At 41.4% G+C, this 21,417-nt stretch overlaps 1 protein-coding gene across 37 annotated transcripts in view; it reads right to left on the bottom strand.

Annotated features, from left to right (window-relative positions):
- ABI2 (abl interactor 2) overlaps nucleotides 1–13,748 on the bottom strand; it is a 128,775-nt gene extending 115,027 nt beyond the window's left edge. For 3 of the 37 annotated variants that reach the window (XM_044768371.2, XM_044768386.2, XM_044768387.2), the window contains exon 1: nucleotides 13,297–13,681. In XM_044768371.2, the coding sequence (XP_044624306.1) occupies nucleotides 13,297–13,413 (117 nt within the window). In that variant the 5' untranslated portion in view covers nucleotides 13,414–13,681. Of the gene's footprint in view, nucleotides 1–13,296 lie in introns of all 37 variants that reach the window. The other 34 variants (XM_044768373.2, XM_044768374.2, XM_044768364.2 and 31 more) reach the window with 26 other exon arrangements.
- Nucleotides 13,749–21,417: the final 7,669 nt, after the last annotated feature.

Raw genomic sequence — 21,417 nt, 5'->3', positions numbered from 1 at the left:
TACATTCACAGATCAAAGAAGTGCAATGAACCTTGAACATAAGCAGAAAGAAAACTATACCAATGCATATCAAACTCAACTTGCTAAAAAACAGTGAGAAAGAGAAAATCTTCTAAGCAGCCAGAGAAAATAAGACATTACCCTACAAATGAACAAAGATAAGCATGAAAGCAAATTTTTTATTTGAAACAATGTAAGGCAGAAAATAGCGCAGCACCACCTTTAAAACACTGAAAGTAAAGTACTTTCCACACAGAATTCTATACCCAACAAAACTACCTTTCAAAAACGAAGGTAAAGGAAAGATGTTTTCAAAAACACAAGAGTAAAACAATTCATCACCAAGAGATCTACACAGGAATTGATAAAGAAGTCCTATAGGCAGAAGGAAAATACCACCACATAGAAATATAGATCTACACAAAGGAATGAAAAGTACCAGAAATGTTAATCACATGGATAAACACACAATTTTTTAAACTTATTCAAATTTTTTAAAAGATAACTGACTAAACAAAAATTAAGAAGAATGTATTTCAGGTTTTATAACAAATGTATACATAAAATGGGATGATGAAAATGTTCTGGAATTAGAATTCATGATGGCCACACAACTATGTAAATATGTTAAAAACCACTGAATTTTTTTTTTTTAAAGATTTTTTATTTTTTCATTTTTCTCCCCAAAGCCCCCCGGTACGTAGTTGTATATTCTTCGTTGTGGGTCCTTCTAGTTGTGGCACGTGGGACGCCGCCTCAGCGTGGTTTGATGAGCAGTGCCATGTCCGCGCCCAGGATTCGAACCAACGAAACACTGGGTCGCCTGCAGCGGAGCACGCGGACTTAACCACTCGGCCACGGGGCCAGCCCCAAAACCACTGAATTTTTTACTTTAAAATGGTTAAAACGGTGAGTTCCATGTTAATGTGAATGGTATCTCAATTAAAAGTAAAAAAAGAAAAAAACAATGAAATAGGGTTTTATCAAAGTGACAACAATTGCTACCTTTGGGAAGGAAAGGAAGACACCAGGATTAGAGCAGTGGCCAAAGAGGACTTGACCTAATTTACGTATTTTGTGTCAAAAGAGCCTACGTACAAATAACATCAAATAATATTAAATCAATCTAAATTAACCAGATTTTAATCTACTTAAAAAAAAACGCATGTTAATAACTCTAGAGATCCAATCTTCAATCATTTGCTTCAAAAGAAGAAAAAGCTGGGGCATGATGCCTTGTCATCACATGCACATAACACATTTACACCACAAACTAAATTGCTGGCATTAAATTTATTATGTGTAGATTTTATTACCTACACATGAATAAATTTCATAATTATACATAATACATTATAAACAAACTATGGATGAGAAGAACCTAGAAACAATATAAATTTAATGTCAATAAATTTAAATTTCTTCTTATCTCAAAGAGAGTACAATATATTAAGCTAAGCAATTCAAAACCATTTTGTGAACCTTGCTTGCTCGTCTAGATTTAGGATAAAAGGATTTGGGGGGAAGAGAAGGAATCATTATTCCAGCACCATCTCCTGGCAGGAGGCCTGTGGCACCACACACTGGAAAAGGCTGGCATCCCTAGTTGGCTCCCCATGCAGTCTTGCTTGGTAGGCTCTGGATGTTCCTAACAATGCATCTTCTTGCCTCTATTCAAAGTCTTCAACAGATAAGTGGATAAAACCAAATAATGGTCAGCAAGAACAAGAAAAGAAAAACAGTACCATGTTATATTTAGTTCAAACCCCACTAATTCAGAATTTCAGACAGAGGCTCTTCATAGAAATCAAACTGGTAACAGAGCTAGACTGTTAGCTCCATGAGTTACCTACACTGATCTTCCAGCATGGACACATGTTCAATAAATATTTTTTGAATGAACAATAAGAAAAAAATATATAATAAAAAATTTTAAATGGTGTGAGTCGTAGGCGCAATCATTTTACTCAACATGGGGATACAGGCAAAAAAAAAATGAACACACTTCCTCTCTTCACAGAATTTTAGTTAGCAGAGTCAGAAGTAAGCCTGAGTTTACTTATCTGACGCTTAAAAACAGGAATATTCCCCTGCTTACTTCCCAAGAAGAGGGAGATCAGCTCAGACTCGATGAGCATCCCTTACAGAACAAGTCCTGCACTAAGTGAAAGTAACTGAAGCGCTGAATTAACTGCAGCACCAGCCATGTGTGACACAGCACTGTCAATTCTGTCAGTCACAACCACACTAAATATGCTGGAAAAACAGAAAGCACCAACTTCATTCACCTGTACATAAATCTACAAACTCTTCAAATTTGGAACACTAATTTATTTCACTGCTCTCAGAAAGATATTTTTTACTGCTTGCTACAAAAGACCTAATTTTGTCATTTAAAAAATATTTACTGAATGCCTATTTTCTCCAGGCAGTGTTTCAGGTGCTGATACTGAAAAAAAGACAAAACTCCTGGCTTCATGGGCGCCCATGCCAGGGGATGGAGACAGACAAAGAGACAAATAAGATACATTGTATGTTAAATGACAAGTAGTATGAAGAAAAATAAAGCACGGAAAGAAAAGTACAAGCAGAAAAGAGTGTGAACAAAGGGCAGGAGTGTGTTATAATTTTACATGGCTCAGAAAGAGTCATCAAGCAGGTGACATTTGAGCAAAAGCCTGGAGGAGGTAAAAGATCCAGTCATACAATGATCCGGGGGATGAGTACTCCTGGCAGAGGGCATAACAAATGCAAAGGGAAAAAGGTCCTGAGGCAGAAGTACGCCACATACGTTCAACACAAAGAGGCCCAAGTGGCTGGTGTTGAGAGAAGAAAGGAGAGGAGCAGAAGACGTGACTCAGGATTAGAAGCTAGAACATTTGTGGCTCGCAGGCGATTTTAAGGACTCCAGTTTCTCCACCGAGTGAGACGGAAAGTCTCTGAGTGTTTTGAACAGAAGAGTGACATGATCTGACTTAGATTTTTAAAAGACTGCTCTGGCTGCTGTTCTAAGACTAGCTAAAGGCTTTTGCTATAATCTAAGTGAGCGATGATGGTGGCTTGGACCAGGGTGGGAGCAGGGGAGGTGGTGAGCAGTAGTCAGATGCAGACATGTGAAGATAGAGCCACCTGTTAGCCAATGCACAGGAGAACAGTCAAGAACGGTACCCAGGCTTTTGGCTTAAGTATCAAGGAGATCAGAGTTGCCATTTACTGGCACAGGAGGGACTATGGGAAAAGCTACATCCAAATACTGTGGTAGGCTGAACAGTGGCCCCCAAAGATGACTACATCCTAATACCTGGAACCTGTGAAATGTTACCTTACATGGCAAAAGGGACTCTGCAGGTGAGGCGAAATCTTGAGATGGGGAGATTATCCGAGCAGGCCCAATATAATCACGAGGGTCTTTACAAGAGGGAAGCAGAGGATCAGAGTCCGAGAAGGCAATGTGATGACAGAAGCAAAGGAGAGAAGGGGATGCGATGCTGGAAACAGGGACAGAAAGATGTGAAAACAAAGGCAGAGGTCAGTGATGCCACTGCTGGCTTGGAAGCTTAAAAAGGCTCATGAGCTAAGGAATGCGGGCAGCCTCTAGAAGCTGGAAAAGGGAAGAAAACCGACTCTCCCTTGGAGCCTCCAGAAACGACACAGTTCTGTGGCCCAATTCAGATGTGTGATCTTCAGAACTATAAAATAATAAGTCCATGCTGTTTAAAGTAGCTAAATTTGTGGTAATTTGTTACAAGAGCAACAGGAATTAATAGAGATAGTGTGAATATTTATAAATTAATAATTATGTGTAGTATCTCAATTTTTGTTATTATAACAAAACCTCCTTCAGAATTTGAAAATCATATGAGTAGGACTATTAGGTTGTATACTCAAAAGGTAGTGTACCAAGTTAAATGTCTTAGCATTTTAAATACATTTCCTCATACATCTAGTTCAAGAGAGGAGCTATGATAGTCATAAACTAAATGATAACGTGGTCACATATGATCTCAACACTCACCTCCGAATTTCGCAGAATTTGTCACCTGATAGACACAAACTCTAGAAGGCCCACCCCACGCAAATCCCTCCATTCCAGCAAATGGCTGGAAAGGCTGAAAGTCATAGCGGTCACGCCACAGGTCACATAAAACCACAAAATGGACTAAGAGAAGGTGGGGAGGTTGGTTTTTATATTTATCGAAAGAGAGCATGAGGGGTAAAAGGTTAAGAAATCACTCTAAAGCAATTAAATTTGGGGACAAAGCCCTTGAACCCAGGACAGCCATAGCTAATATGTCACTATTTCTAGAAAATGAAAATACAATTATTTGTGTGTCTATGAATGTGAACTACAACTTTACATAATACATTTTAGTCATAAAAGCTGTGAAATTGTTTAACTAGAAAAATTCAACTGGGGGCTGGTCCAATGGCACAGTGCTTGAGTTTGGCATGCTCCGCTTCAGCAATAGATGGGGGAAAAAAAGCACATAACAGGGGCCAACCCCATGCCCAAGTGGTTAAGGTTGCGCCCTCTGTTTCGGTGGCCCAGGGTTTCACCAGTCCGGATCCTGGGCGCGTCTAGACACGGCACTGCTCATCAGGCCATGCTGACGTGGCGTCCCACATAGCACAACCAGAGGCACTCACAGCTAGAATATACAACTATGTACTGGGGGGCTTTAGGGAGAAGATGAGCGGGATAAAAAGAAAAAAAGATTGGCAACAGATGTTAGCTCAGGTGCCAATCTTTAAAAACGAAAAAGCATATAATAAAATATAATATCCGTTCATGGTTAAAAGAAAATCGTCTTGGGGCCAGCCCAGTGGCATAATGGTTAAGTTTGTGTGCTGGGCGCAGATCTACACACCACTCACTCATCAAGACATGTTATGGAGACATCCCACATACAAAATAGAGGATAACTGGCACAGATGTTAGCTCAGGGCAATCTTCCTCAAGCAAAAAAAAAAAAAGAATCTCAGCAAACTAAGAATAAGTGCATCCCATTAATAAACCTAATAAAGTGCATCCACAAAAACCTATAGCTGATAGCACACTTAGTGGTGAAAGACCAGCTGCTTTCCCTCTAAGACTGAGAAGTCAAGGACAAAGGCTCTCACCACTCCTATTCAACATGCTTGAGGTCCTGGCCAGTGTCACAAGGCAAGCAAAAGAAATAAAAGGAAAAACGATTGGAAAGGAAGATATAAAACTGTCTTTATTTGCTGATGACATAATTGTCTACATAAAAAAAAAAAAGAATCTTCCCTCAAAAAAGATACTATGTTTAATACATAAGTTTAGCAAGCTCACAGGATAGAAGGTCACTATGCACAATTCAATCCTATTTCCGTACACTAGCAGTGAACAACTCAAAACTGAAATTTTTAAAAACAGTACTATTTACCATAGCGCCAAAAACATGAAATATTTAGGGACAAATATAACAAAATGTGCAAAATTTGTATTCTAAGGACTACAATGACAAGAGAAATCAAAGACGACCTAAACAAGTAGAGAAAAACACCAAGTCCATATATAGTTTAGAAGATTCAATACTGTCAAAACATCATTTTGCCCCAAAATGATCTACAGATTCAGGGAAATTCCATGAAAAATCCCAGTAGGTTTGCAGAAAACACACACAGAAAAAGCAAAGAACCTAGAATAGCAAAACAATTCTAACAAAGTAGAAGATTCACACACTTGATTTCAAGACTTACTATAAAGCTACAATGTGATATGAGCATATGATGCATACACAGACCACAGAACAATACAGTCCAAAACAGACCACACACGCAGTCAACTGATTTTCAGCCAAGGTGCCAAGAGAGCTCAACGGAGTCTTTTCCACAAACGGTTCTTGAACAATTAGATAGCCATTGGCAAAAAAACAATTCCTCACCCATACCTCACACCACATAGAAAAATTAATTCTAAATGGATCACAGACTTAACCTTAAAACCTAAAACTAAAAAACACCTAGAAGAAAAAACAGAAGAAAACCTTTGTGACTTTGGTTAGGCAAAGATTTCTTAGTTATAGCACCAAAAACATGAAACAAAAAGAAAAAACTGATGTATTGGACTTCATCAAAATTAAAAATGTCTGTTCTGTGAGAGACATTATTTATTTATTTATTTATTTATTTATTTATTTATTTATTTTTATTTTTGAGGAAGATTAGACCTGAGCTAACTGCTGCCAATCTTCCTCTTTCTGCTGAAGAAGACGGGCCCTGAGCTAACATCCACGCCCATCTTCCTCTACTTTATATATGGGTGCCTACCACAGCATGGCTTTTGCCAAGTGGTGCCATGTCCACACCCGGGATCTGAACCAGTGAACCCCGGGCTGCTGAGAATTGGAACATGCGAACTTAACCTCTGTACCATCGTGCCGGCCCCTGTGAGAGACATTATTAAAATGAAAGGTTAAGTCACATACCTGGAGAGAATATTTGCAAAATACATATCTAGTAAATATTTGTATCCAGAATATATAAAGAACTCTTGAAACTCAACAATAAAAAAGCAAACAAAAAGACAGACAAAAGATTTGAACATACTTCACCAAAGATGATATACAGATGGTAAATGAGCACCTGACAAAATGCTTAACATCATTAGTTATGGGGAAAATGCAAAATAAAACCAGTCAGATATCACTAACACCTATCAGAACAGCTAAAATTTAAAAACCTGACAAAATCAAGTGCTGACAAGGATAAAGAATGACCGGAACTTTGCTGGTGGGAATGCAAAATGGTATCATCATTTTGGAAAAGAATTCAGCACTTTCTATAAAGTTATACCTACGTTTACCATATAACCCGGTAATCCTGCTGTTAAATATTTACTGTCAAGGCAAAGGGAAGGCAAGACCTGACAGATTCGCTCAAGCCCTAACAAGCTCTCGTGAGAGTCAGAAAGTCTACTACTTATCTAGAGAGCAAAAGGAAGCATAGCAAAAGCTGAGGCCCTTATGCAGAGCAAAGCCCAAAGCACAGGGGCCGAAGGACTGAGGAGCCAGCGCCAGACTGCAGCTGAAGGTTTACAGCCTGCAGCGCTATCCTCAACAGGGCGATGGAAGGCTTCATCGACGCCACGGAGAACCAAGAGGTGATGAGAAACGGGATCAGGACAGTCTCTGGTAAACAGGGAAATGCGTGAGAAAAGGCCTCGCAGCAGCTCCTCTTGAGCCACCCACAACCTCACATTCCAGGAGAATCACAAGCCAAGACTCAGATGACCTGCGGTTCAAACCTGGCCTCTGTGGACACACGTAATGTCATCATGGAGCAAATTCCTTAAATTTACCCAACTGAGATAAAGACCTATGTCCCAACAACATCTGTCTGCAAATGTTTAGAGCTGTATTTATCACCGACTAAAACCAGAAAATGTTACCTTGTGGGCGTTACACAACTGTGCAAACTCGCCAGACCTCACAGGCCTGTGCACCCACAAAGGGTGAATTATATTCTGTGTGTGTCACACCTCAACAAGCCTGATTTTAAAATCAAATGAAAAAAATCCATGCTGGAAAAGACTCAAGGAAAAGCATTCTGTGGTCCAAAATTTCTACATCAAGGTCTATTACTTGTATAAGAAAGAAAAAGTCAGGGCCGGCCCGGTGGCGCAGTGGTTCAGTTCACACATTCCACTTGGGCGGCCCGGTTCGGATCCCAGGTGTGGACATGGCAGCACTTGGCAAGCCATGCTGTGGCAGGCGTCCCACATATAGAGGAAGACGGGCACGGATGTTAGCTCAGGGCCAGTCTTCCTCAGCAAAAAGAGGATCGGTAGCAGATGCTAGCTCAGTGCTAATCTTCCTCAAAAAAAAAGAAAGAAAGAAAAAAGTAAAACTCTGTTCCTTGCAAGGTAATGACTACAAAGCCACACGGTAAGTAATGCTTAGAGAATATGAATGTCACTTATAATATCTAATAGAAAAAAACTACAGGACAAATGTAGAGGTAGTTACACTCAGTGTATAAAATAATTCAGTGCACAGTCTCTGGTACAGGCAAGTAGGTACTTCTGGCGTTTAGTGACTGTCTAACTAGTGTCTAATATATGTACAACATCCTATGCCTTATGGAAGGACATAAAAAATAACTAAGATATGACTCTATCCTCTAGCAGCTTTATATGTGGGACACAAAGCAAACGAAAAATTCAAAGTAGACAGTGTTGTTCCACATGCTACTCTATGAAACCAATCTATTAATAAGTCCCATAAAAATTCAACCATAAGCTATCACAAGTCTACAAATAGTCTAATATAATTTTCAGGGTATTTCCATAGATCTAACAAAAGACTAAGTTAAATTTTCAGGATGTTTCCATTCATCCACCAAAAGATTACATTTATACATACACACTTATATGCTACTGCGTACTATTAAAATTCCCTGCAATTTAGAAGGAAGGTGACACCAAAAGGATCTCATGCTCAAAAATATCTCCACTATATATCCTCCACATCAGTAAATCAGTGTGCTTATAAACTCTTCTCTGGGAGAGGAGAGAAGACTCCGAAGGAAGCACATCTATCCCACGGTCACACATTAATCACAGCAAGCTAAGATGGCAGAGTGAAGGGAGAGCTCAGGGACGGCTGAGGAAAGCGCAGGAGGTTCTCCAGGGCAGCGCAAGATTCGATGCAGCTGGAGCCCCCACATCAATAAAGGGAAGGAAGAGGCCAATTAAGTACCCTGGAAAAGAAGGGGCAGAAAGCGCACAATGACAAAACTATTTAAAAATGTTATTTTAAAAATTAAATTAAAAATTAATTAAAATTTACGGGGCCGGCCCCCTGGCCAAGTGGTTAAGTTCGCCGCTCCGCTTCGGCGGCCCAGGGTTTCGCCGGTTCAGATCCTGGGCACAGACAGGGCACCGCTCGTCAGGCCATGCTGAGGCAGCATCCCACACGCCACAACCAGAAGGACCTACAACTAAAATATACAACTACGTATTGGGGGGATTGGGGGAGAAAAAGGAAAAGTAAAATCTTTTAAAAACTGAAATAAAATCTTTAAAAAAAATTAACATTTAAAATTTTCTTAATTATAAAAAGAGTAAGGGGCACAGAATATAATTTAGCCTGTGTTTGCAATGTTGTCAAAGGTCTTGATAAAGACTGTTTTGTCACTAAAAATCCAATCACCAAATGTCTCTGCTGGGAAGTCAGGACCAGTTTCTTTGAGGATGATAAACCTTGATCAAATCCCGATGAGTTAAGTCACCTCAATCTAGGGAAATTCAGTCTCCCTAATTCAGCCTGATGTCCACCTACGTGGTTCACTTCTCTCTGTGGAGGTAAAAGACAAAAGCCACCGGGAAGGATGTAAATATCAGTCCCCAAATTTCTACTCTCAAATGACCTTCTCTTTCTGCTTCTTCATTCTACTTGCTCTAAAGATTCCTCTATTTGTGACAGCAAAGAGAACTCACACACACAAACACAAACCTCCTTTCTGTATACTCTATGACGTCCATAAAACAGTCAAGCCTAGCTCCATTAAAAGTTCCGTTTTAAAGTCCGGCACAGAGGTAATATAGAACATGAAGCCATTTTTATAAAACACGTGGTATATAGTTGTGTATCTCAAAAAGATTTAACAGTATAAATACCAGATATGTGTTCAAAATGATCAAGCAATTTTAAGTTTCTTCCTTAATACCTACTTGTATTTTCCAATAATTTTTCAACAATGAGCATGTGTTCCAATGGTTTTTATTAAATAAGAATTTTAAATCTTTATATCGTTTTAGTAATTACTTGTTTATGAAACTGGTAACAAGCCATGATTCTGCGATCTCCTTATAAATCTTTCAGGCAATTTTTAATAAACTCGGGGAGGATCCTGGCTAAATAAAGAGAAAAAAAGGAAAGCTACTAATGATCTCTCTCCTTACTAGTCAAAAGAAATACTTCAGATAGAATTTTAAGGTAATTTCTTAACTTCCATTCTTCTGAGCAAATCCATGTTATTAGATGATTTTGCTCTTAATCCAAACAAAGGACAATGAGATTTTACTATGTATCTATGTGAATTATCACTCACAAAAAGGAGTAACTTTCCTTAATGAAAGGAAAAATGCAAATACAAACAAGTCGGTTTTTCAGATTTACTTTAGGAAAGTAACACCTATAGACTTATTTCATCTACCAGAACGTTAAAGCAACTCATTATTATAAAATGCTCCAATTTGTAAAAATGTAGATTCCAAGTTAATCAAAACATTTTAAAAAAATTTCTGGACACTTCCTAGACTAGGCATCAATGTTTATATTAATAAATGAAGAAAAGAAACCCAAGTCTTAGATGTATCTCAAAAAAAAAACAATCCTTAACAATTACTAAGTCCTTTTTTACAGGCAAGAAATAAAGAAAATCAATCGGGTAAGTATCAGCAAATTGTAATTACAGCTTTTTATCATCACATTTTAGGAAAAATATTTTTACTATCACTTCTTCTAGAGGTGAAAATAAACAAAATCATCTGAATTTTTACTAAAGGTGATTGTTAAATTTCTAATGTTAACTGCATTTATAACCTGGAAAACTACTACTTGCAACCCTGCTCTCCCTGTAGATTTTGTTTTAACACAGGTAACATCTGATCACTCCCAATGCCAACAGTATATCTGAAGAATATCTTTATAAGATAGAAACAGTTTAAACACAGTACAGTTGTTTTCAGAAGAAGAGAGCAATCACTTTCCTTTCTTTGCTCAATTTTCACACTAAATATAATCCACATTTAGAATATTCTTCTTTACCTTAATTTTTGGCTATTCCTATGCATAAAATCAGCTATTTAAGAACACTGAGCAAAGAACCTTACCATTTGTTACATATGATCCACAGATTTGTCTTTTTTCTGCTTTACAGGCAAAAATTACATTTCCACAAAGTAAAATGAGCATTGGGTTAGTCAACTTGAGCTAGTGGTTAGGGCACGATGCTATAATAAGGCTAAACTGACCACTTGATCACTGATCTCACCAATTAACTTTCCTCTACTGCAGGGTCACAGGCAGCATCCAAGCCCTGCCGGTCAGCTCTCTGGTCACAAGGAGAGCCAGCCAAATGTGCAGCTGGGTCAGCACAAATCCATTATCCCCAGGTTCTATTTATCAACTTTACTACAAACAAATCATGTAAGAGCCGTTAGCTGGGGAGAGAACACCAATAATATACCCACTGGATCCTAAAAGAGATGATAATCTAAGAGGTAAATGTGTAAAACCTCTTTTAGATGCTAAATTGAAGAAATATTTGTAAATCCATTCCATTTCTACTAATCAAATTTGTACTTTTTAAAATGCCACCACACTAAAATTTTGAGCCCCACTGCTATGACAGACAACGATGGCAGTAACATTCCTCTCTTCTCAACTGGAAGAAATGTATAAAATACATAAAAAGATGACAATCACTGATCCTTTTAACCGCTCAGCATTATTAATCCACGTACTTTTTACCTTTATGTACAACTATAATCTAAAAGGAAGAATACCTTCAAATTACAATAAAAACTCTCTTCCAAAGACAGAGAAATCTGTTTCTTTTTTGGTAATAACTGCAACCCCATCACCCTTCCACCCTCGGTTTTTCTTCTGACCTGTCACTCTTTCCCATGCCATGCTACGAGGCAATGGAAGGACCACTTCAGTCCTATAGCTGTGCATCCCCTAGAGACTGAACTCCCTGAGGACAGCACAGCTGCCACCAGGCCTTCTGCTCACCTGCAGTCCGTCAGAGCATAAAGTCACACACTCTATGTATTTGTGTGCGCACAGATCAGACTCCCCTACTAACTACACTACGAGATTCTGGAGACACTACGTGTGTCTCATCAACCTCTGACAGTGCCTGGCCACAGAAGACTTCAGGAGACATTTAGTGGAAAATTGAGCAACCGAACCTTTGAATCTTTCCTACCTCACTCACTATCAGCAAAGCACCCCACAAATGTGGACAACTGTACTTTTTGTAATAATCTTTGACCCAAGACACATTCTTTCTTTTCCTACTAGCCATACTTTCATCTGCCTCTCTGAAGGGAAAAGCCTTGTATTATGTCTGGTTCATCCTCCAAGACAAATATTTCCTACAAGATAATACAGAGTTCAGTATATGTTTAATCCAGTAAAATCTCACAAGATCATCTTTGATTAACCACGTGGTCCTTACACGATTTATAAACCTATGAAAAATTTTCACACTTTTTTTTTAAGTTTACACTGAGACTTCAGAATGCTTCCCAATATAGCTGATGTTAAAACAGATGCCTGGAAAGACGGAGGTGGGAGCAACAAAAAAGACCACAGGGAAGAAACAATTTCACATACTTCCATTTCCACCTTTATCGCAAGAGAATTTAAATGGGAAGGGGGAAAAAAATGGAGGTAGAACCTGTGATTCAGAATAAGCCATGAATAAAACAAAAGATGCTGAATTTGCAAATTGTGCGTTTAAACCTATGCTTTCAAATAATTTTTTAAAGCAGAATTTTTTTAATCCACATAATCTTCTGCTTCATCCAGGCGCAGCTGGATCTCTCACCCAACATCCCTCGCCCACATATACATACACACACACACACACACACACACACACACAGCGAGCGCTCCCACCATCAGTCCCCGTGCCTAATAGCCATCACGGGGAAAATTACACCACAAGGATCATTTCCTAATTCTCTCCGAAAAATAGTGACAATTCTTTCTCCCCACAGGAAAATTACCTATTCTAACGGGATGGGGGGGGGGGACCCAGCTCATTATCATGCAGGTTCTCATTCTCCATAGGAAAAAAAATGGCAATAACTCCCACCAGGAGACAACTGCTCTCCCACTGTATCCCGGGTTAAAACCTAAAACACAAGCAAAGACCGGGTCTCTGGAGGTATTCACACGAGCAGGAACCGGAGGCGCCGTACTTGGCAGCAACGCAGCCCTCGCACACCCTCCGGGGCCGGGGGCCGTCCGTCCGCGCAGCCCGCCGCCCGGGGAGCAGGGCTCCGGCCGCAGGAAGGCCGACCCCGAGGCCGCCAGCCCGCACGCCGCCGGGAGCCGGGAGCCGGGGCCGAGCGCGGGGGCGGCGGGGGCGGCGGCGAGGAGGCGGGGACGCGGCGCGCCGCCCGCGGACCGGCTCACGGCTTCTCAGGACGCTCGGAGCCCACAATGTCCCCCACCCGGGGGACCCTCGCCGCGCCGCGGCCTCGCCCCGCGCCCCCCAGCCCGGCCTCCGCGCGCCGGCCGGGCGGCGTCGCACCTGGATGTAATTGTTCTCGCAGTAATCGGCCACCCGCTCCAGATTCGTGTAGCTGTCGAAGAGGGCCCGGCGGCCCCCCGGGATCTCCTCCTCCAGCAGCATCTGCAGCTCCGCCATCTTCACATCCTCCTCCTCCTCAGGCAGCCCGCAGAGGCAGCGGCGGCGCCAGGGAAGCCCCGGGCTGCGAGAGGAGGCGCGGCGGCGGCGGCGGCGGCGCGGAAGGAGCGAGGAGCACCCCCGCGCGCCGCAGGGGAGGGGGCGCAGGGGCGGGGGCGGGGCGCGAGCCGGCGGACTGCGAGGACGGTCACCGCGGCGACGGCCGGCCGGGCGCGCGCACGCGCGCTCCTCCCGCCGCCCCCGGCGCCCGAAAAAGATTCCCACCCGCGCCGCCGCCCCTCCCCCACTTCCGGCGTCTCCTAGCGACGGCGGAGCGGGGCCGCGGTGCGCGCCGTGCGCCGTGAGCCCGGCGGCCCCGCCGGTTGCGTGGCTGCGGAGGCCCCGCGGCTTTGTTCGCCAGGCGGGAGCGCGCGGCCGGCCCGGCCTCTTCTCGCCCGCGCCCGCCTCTGCCTGGTGGTCCTCGGCCTGACGGGGCCGCTCAGCCCGCAGAGCTTCCCTGCGGCTTTCCGTGCCGCCTCACTTCCCGTTTCACGCTTCATCTTTGCCCTCCTCCATCCCCTTTGGGTGCAGATAATCCCAAGTTTCCTGCACCCCGGCTTTTTTTTTTTTTTTTTGCGTTTATTTGCCGGCTGAAGCCTCGGTCCTGCTCCCGTCCGCCCGCGCCCGGCCCTCTGCTTTTTGTGCTCGCCCACCCCGCAGCCTTCCTCCCTGACGACCTTCGCTGTCTTTCCTCTGCTTCTGACAACTTGGCTCTTTTTTCTTCGCGGATTCAGTATTTAAAGTTTCGAAAACGGTCTTGCTGGTGCTAATTTCCTTCTTCGCAGGGCTGTTACGTGGGTACAATAAAAGTTTATGTGAAAGCACCTTGAAAAACGTTAAATGCTACGGAAATTGGAGCTAGATCATTTCGATCTTGCAGAGTTGTTATTCTGTTCCTACTCTCCAGATGCTGTATCTTTTCTGCCTTGATCTGACCACTCACACAATGTAATCTTAAAAAACTAGAATTCCTGACAACTGCTGAGATAAAGTCCGTGACCTTTATTGTACGGCTGAAAATCAAGGTTAACTACATCTGTAGCTTAGAACAGGATCCATTGTTTCAACTCTCATTCTAGCTTTTGTGATCTCTTGGCCCTCCTAGTGTGATTTTCCCCCCTCATTTTTTCCAGATGATGAGGAAACTATGTTATACTTTCTCAAAAAAACCATTTTAGTGCCATGCTATTACAAATTTCTGAAGTAATCTCTTATGTTATTATATCGGCTTTATGATATACACATTGGCAAATTGTTTTTTGAGTTTTCACTATGAAACCCAAATTAAAGGATATTGGACATTTTGGTCCAGTCCAACTAGTTTTATTCTTAACCAAACATCATCTGTATCAGTGGTTCTCAAGCTTAAGTGTGAGAAGCTTGTTAAAAATGAAAGCCGCGGAGTCCCACTCGAGATTCGTGAGAGCGCGGTAGTGATGGAACAGGTAGTTACTTAAACGGCACATAAACTCGCTTCAGGGAATAAGACACGTATGAAAGTCAAGCGAATAAAACATATTGGATCAAAGTTTTCTCTCGGTTTAAACTTTAATGGATCAAAAGGCTACTGTTGATTTGTAAGAAACCCACCAGGTGCGCTAAAGGGCAGACAGACTCTTTCCCCCTTACACTTATTCCCCGGTAGCATTCTTTCAAATACTGCTTAGCAATTCCCAAGAAACAAATCTCCCTGAGAGATCATTGGTCATTTAGGAATCACTGCGTAAGGCTTCTAGTACTTTCTCAAGTTAATTTGCGACAATCTCACTGGATCTTAGCTTCCTTATCTGAAAAATCAAAGGGTTAAACCCAGGTCAGTTGTTCCCAGACTTCAGTGTGGATTGGAGTCACCCGGAGGGCTTGTTAAAACTCGGGATTGCTAGGCCCCACCCCCAGGGTTTCTGATTCCGTTGGTCTGGCCGGATTTAGAGTTCTAACAAGTTCCCAGGTGAGGCGGTGAAATGGCCCTCAGGCTCTGAAGGTCTGTAATTCCGGGTTCTGGCAGCTAGGAATCTCCACCAAGAGAGGAGTTTTAACACTCAGCAGAATCTGAGGCTCCATGGACATAAATAGGCACTTGTGCGGCCTCAAGACCATTTAAGCAAAAAGGAAAACAATTATAAGATCTGTAAAAATACGTGTATCGTGTGTGTATATTATATATAATCTGAGTGCTGGGATTGTAGGGGGTTTTGGTTTTATCTTAATTTTGCTAAAATGAACATGGATGGAATGGATTATTTTTCTAAGAGTCTAGTGAGACCACTATCTCCCAAAATCAGAGAGAATACTTTTATTAATGCAACCCAAGATGACTTTTTTAGCAATTTTATCATCAGCTTGATTCAAAGTAAGCATTAAAAACTCCTATTTTACATATTAACCCAGCCTTGCCAAGTACAGTTGAATTTTTTTTAAATCTAATTGCAGTTCTTTATATTTATTTCCAATAAATTATACCTTGGCTTTGTCCCAAATTTAAATCCTCATTACCATCTCTTAAAATAAATAATCTTGCTTCACATGATCCACAGATTTGATAAGCAAAACTGGGGTTCATCATAGCCTTTAGCAAGAATGCTGAATAGGGCCGGCCTGAGGCCAAGTGGTTAAGTTCGTGCACTCCACTTCGGCAGCCCAGGGTTTTGCCTGTTTGGATCCTGGGTGCGGACAGGGCACCGCTCATCAGGCCACACTGAGGTGGCGTCCCACATGGCACAACCAGAGGAACTCTCAACTAGAATATGCAACTATGTATTGGGGGGCTTTGGGGAGAAGAAGAAAAAAAAGGAAAAGAAAAAAGATTGGCAACAGTTGTTAGCTCAGGTGCCAATCTTTAAAAAAATTTCTCATCACAAGAAAAAAAAGAATTCTGAACAAACGAAGGCCAAGAAGAGCGCCTGATGGCTTGCCCTAAATGCCTGGCTTAGTCATTCAGAGCCAGTATCAATATACCTTAAATTCAGCCAGCTGAGAGTGTACCTGAACAAACTCACACTTATCCAACATTTCATCACCGTAGTCACAAGACTGATGAGAAAGTGTCCAATTCTTCTGGTGAAATAAAGATGCACTATGTCTGGAATTCCCCTGATGTGTATCATCCTCGTAACTCTATCCTTAAACGAGGAAATTTACAAGATAAAGACCATAATACAATGCCTGATAGCACGGGATCTAAAAAAACGTTTTGCTTAACTGTTTACATTGCTCATCTTACAACATCCAGAAGACATACCCATTCACTTCAGACCTTCCCCTCAGATTTTTCCTGCACACCATTGACGAGCCAATTAATCGTATCGTTTTCATCATTAACTCTTTGCCCCCAAATTTTCAGTCTCTCTTTTTCTTTTATTTGTTTTTTTGAGGAAGATTAGCCCTGAGCTAACATCTGCTGCCAATCCTCCTCTTTTTACTGAGGAAGACCAGCCCCGAGCTAACATCCGTGCCCATCTTCCTCTACTTATACATGGGGCACCTGCCACAGCATGGCTTGATAGGCGGTGGGTAGGTCCGCACCCAGGATCTGAACTGGCAAACCCCGGGGCCGCGGAAGCGAAATGTGCAAACTTAACCGCTGCACCCCCAGGCCAACCCCTCAGTCTCTCTTTTAAATGACATCAACCTGTCAGCTTTGGTATCCTTAACCTTATTAACAGTGTCAATTAGTATTTAATATTACTGCATTTTCTCATATTTTTAATTTGTCAGAGAACAAATAGCATCTATGGCACCTAAAGAATGACTCCAGCTGTTTCATATCCACACATATTTATCCCTTTTCCTGGTTTTACATTAAATGGTTGGAAACTATTAAATATCTTTCTTCTTAATGAAGATACTTTGAACTGTTTTCCTTTTTTACTTTGAGAATTTCAAAACCAGCTTTCTGGCTGCTATTAGGCAACACGAAATTGGATATATACATATATATTTCAATGGATGAATGTATATCTTTCAACCAAATTTAGAAGAATTCCTTTTTGTACAAATAAGTAGAGATATTACACAGTACTCAGGAGAAATGCAAGCAGTTTTTATTCAAACAATGACATGGTTAACTGAGCTCCCATTCTCACCCCAAACAAGAGAAACAATTATGGGTGGTTAATATTTTCATAGCCAGCCCTGATGGTCTAGTGGTTAACATTCAGAGCTCGCCTCGGCTCAGGTTCATATCCCAGTTAGGGAACCACACCACCTATCTTGGCTGTCATACTGTGGTGGCTGCATGTTGCTGTGATGCTGAAAGCTCTGCCACAGGTATGTCAGGGTGACCAAAGCGTCACTCATGATGGACAGGTTTCAGCGGAGCTTCCAGACTAAGACACGGTCACCCATGGTGGACAGGTTTCAGCGGAGCTTCCAGACTAAGACACGGTCACCCATGGTGGACAGGTTTCAGCGGAGCTTCCAGACACACTAGGAAGAAGGACCCGGCCACTCACTTCTGAAAAAACTGGCCATGAAAACCCTTTGCCTAGCAGCAGAGTACTGGCTGATATAGGGCCAGAAGGAGAGAGGATGGCACAAAAAGACGGGGCAGGGTTCTGCTCTGCTGTCCACAGGTCTCCAGGAGTCGGAATCGACTCAACACCACTAACAGTATTTTCACAGTATTTGTACACATGTCTGAGTTTTAATCAGATTTAAGACTATCGGGAAATTTTCATACCAAGTGCATATATTTGAACGTATTAAGTCTTTGAAACAAACTTTCTGTATGTGATTGAAAGACAAATGGCTGGAATCTAAGCTTTATATTTTTACGCAAGTGTTATCATCTGAAACAGTTTCAGTTTTAACGATACAAACTTTGGTCTCAGTTTTAGGGATATGTATTTAATGATTAAAAATTATCAAACTACCTGGGGAAAAAAAAGCCTTACTGTGCAAGAGAGCATTCCATGCTTTACAGCTGTATGAATAAACATTTTAAGAAAGAAGTTAAAAATTATTGGAAAGAATACACATTCATCAAAATTAGTTCATAAAACAAAAAACCTCTCATTTGCAGAAAGCAGCTATATAGCCCACAAATCTCGTACATTTTTTTCATTTTTATTGAAAGTCATAATTTTTTCTCTTCATTATAGAAATTGCAAACATACAATATAGAGAATGGCATGATGAATACACAAATACCTATAATTAGATGTAACAGCTTCTATTTCACCTTATCTTCTCATATTACTCTTATGCTAAAGAATTTTAAAGAAAATTACAGTAATGATGACATTTAACTCCTAAATACTTTAGTATATATCTCTAAAAGATAAGAACATTTTGCTACATAACCACAATATTGTTAGCATATTCAACAAAATCAACAATAATCTCCTTATACTAGGCTATACCCAATAAAAAGCATTTTTCAAGAAGAAATTACACTTATAAAGAGAGGAATACCATATACCCAAGATACAACCTGGAGGGATTAAATTTAAATACTCAGTAATCTATAATAGTTTCCTGTGGGAGACAAGAAAACAGCTGCCTTCCTCACGAACGATAAGAGAAAAGATTTTTCCCATTAAACCATGAGAGTAGACAATACAAACCCGGAGTTATTCACGATAATGTCTCTCTGTGTATGGGTATAGCAATGGGGTAGACAATTTAGCTTGAAAAGCACATGTTTTTGAAGAATAAAAATTCTTCGATTCTGTAGTTCCTTCTAAAATTGGCTTTACACATCCCTCCTCTCCCAAAAACAGTGAACTTCAGAGCTAAAGCATAAAACATAATAGTTTCTTCACAGCACACAGACCACCCATCACAAAAATTGGACTTCTCAAATTAGGTACTTTTGTTTTAAAGTATGTTAAAGATTTTATAAAACTTCAAAACTTAAAATATATGAACTAGGTTTTTATTACTGAAAACTATACTGACCTTTGTTTAATAGCAGGAATTGCTAAGAGTTTGAAATGTACCAGTTTTCTGATTACATATGAATGCCGTCAGAACCTGTATGCTCAATATCAACTGACCTATGGCACGTAGGATTTCCAGAGACGCCAACTTTTTTTATAACAATCTGTTTCTTGTCAGTTTCAGTAATACAGCAAAGATGTTAGACTTTAACAAAACTGCTACTAAACATTCTGTTGTGCGGTAGTAAGTCTTACTTGGGTAGTAAGTAGAAGGTTGATAAGAATAAGGACATTCTTGACCACTGATCGCTATGCTCGTGAAACAGAATGCAGAAGACGTTAACAGCAAAAAAATGATTCATGATTTTCTGTGTCTAAGTAATTTTATGTAGCCTCTTGGAGAGAAAGGAGCAAAACAGAATAATTTTGATAATTTAAAATGGCAGGGAACATTGAATTTAACTACACCTAAAATACATCAGTAGGACTTCTTCCTCCCTCCTCCACAGGAATTAATGTATTTCTCACAGATTTCTGTTAGCTACTTCTATTATCTAAATGTCTACCCATATGAATAAGTGAATGACTCATATCACTGAAATATTTCATAGGATTTTATGATGATATTTCAGGGAAAAATCCAGTTTAGCTTCTAGCAGAAAAATCTTTGGGAACTGTGATTAAAATACAGGAAAGTAAGAGTTCCATGAGTGAAAAGGGGTTTAAGAAAAGAGATTTTTAGCGTACCAGAACACTTTTGCAACTTGAATAAATATGTTATGAAATTGCCTTTTTTTTTTTTTGAGAAAGATTAGCCCTGAGCTAACATCTGCCAGCAATTCTCCTCTTTTTGCTGAGGAAGACCGGCCCTGAGCTAACATCTGTACCCATCTCCCTCTACTTTATATGTGGGACGCCTACCACAGCATGGCTTGACAAGTGGTGCATAGGTCCACACCCGGGATCCGAACCGGGGAAGCCCCGGCCTTCAAAGTGGAATGTGTGCACTTAACCGCTGCGCCACTGGGCCGGCCCCAAAATTGCTTTTCTTTTTTTGAAGTTTGGCATCTATTAATTGCCTATTTTGTAAATAATTTTAAGACATCCTAGAGAGGTTTACACTACTTAATGATAAATCATAAATGCGACATTTATGGGTATTTGCTAAGACAACTAGCATACAACCAGGAAGTAGAGCCCCCACAAACCACTGCCTCACAGCACCATGCCACGTAAGGTGAGATGGCTTCACGGGCTGTGACCAGTGCAGTTCCACAGAACCCTGCTGCTCAGAAGAGCCCTGTGGTTGGGGTTTAATGCTTTAAGGGCACTCTAGTGAAATTCTTAAAAATTTTATGTTTGAATTTGTGTTTTGTGAGTGAAGTCCAACGGGACCACGGAGCATGCACTGGAGGCTTAAAGCCCACCTCTCTGCCTCCCTGGACAGGTTCTCAGCGACTAGAGCTCCCTGCTCCCTGGTGCCCTGGGCCCCACCTGGCCTCCCTCTCCCCACCCCTGCCCACGACCGCTGCTGCCCTCTGCACAGGGCAATAGGACTGTATTAGCAGGGGAGTCAGTAGGGGAGGCCCACTTTCTGACAGGGTTACCCTTCAGTGGAGGCCTGGATGCAGGCATGGGGAGGGCCGGGGTCCTGCAAGCGGTTTGCTCTGCAGCATCTGAGGCCTGGCAAGGAAGCACTCATCCCTGCCTGGGCTGGCCACTCCACAGCACGTTTGCCAGGTGACTGAGCGGGGCTCTCCTGTCTACCCCTGCGGCAGGTAAGTAACCCGAGAGTGGAGATTTCCATTCCCTCGGGGTCGCTCATCCACTGGAGGTTAAAAGAGCAGACCCATGGGAAGGGAGACTGACTTTGTCCCCAAGCAAAGCCCCACATGTTCATTTTGCACTGGGCCCCACAAATTATGTAGTCAGCCCTGATTGTGCCTCTTACAATAAAAATAAACCCCAAAGACCTTTATAAACATCATAGCATGGACTGTGGGATATCCCTTTTCAAGGGTTTTGTTTGTTTTTAGGAGACTATTATCCTATTTCTCTCAGTTATCAATAGCATAACATACTAATT

Source organism: Equus asinus, chromosome 4, assembly GCF_041296235.1.
Source record: "Equus asinus isolate D_3611 breed Donkey chromosome 4, EquAss-T2T_v2, whole genome shotgun sequence".
Taxonomy (NCBI): Eukaryota; Metazoa; Chordata; class Mammalia; order Perissodactyla; family Equidae; genus Equus; species Equus asinus.
The sequence above is the reverse complement of the archived record's forward strand: the minus strand, read 5'-3'. Positions and strand labels throughout refer to the sequence as shown.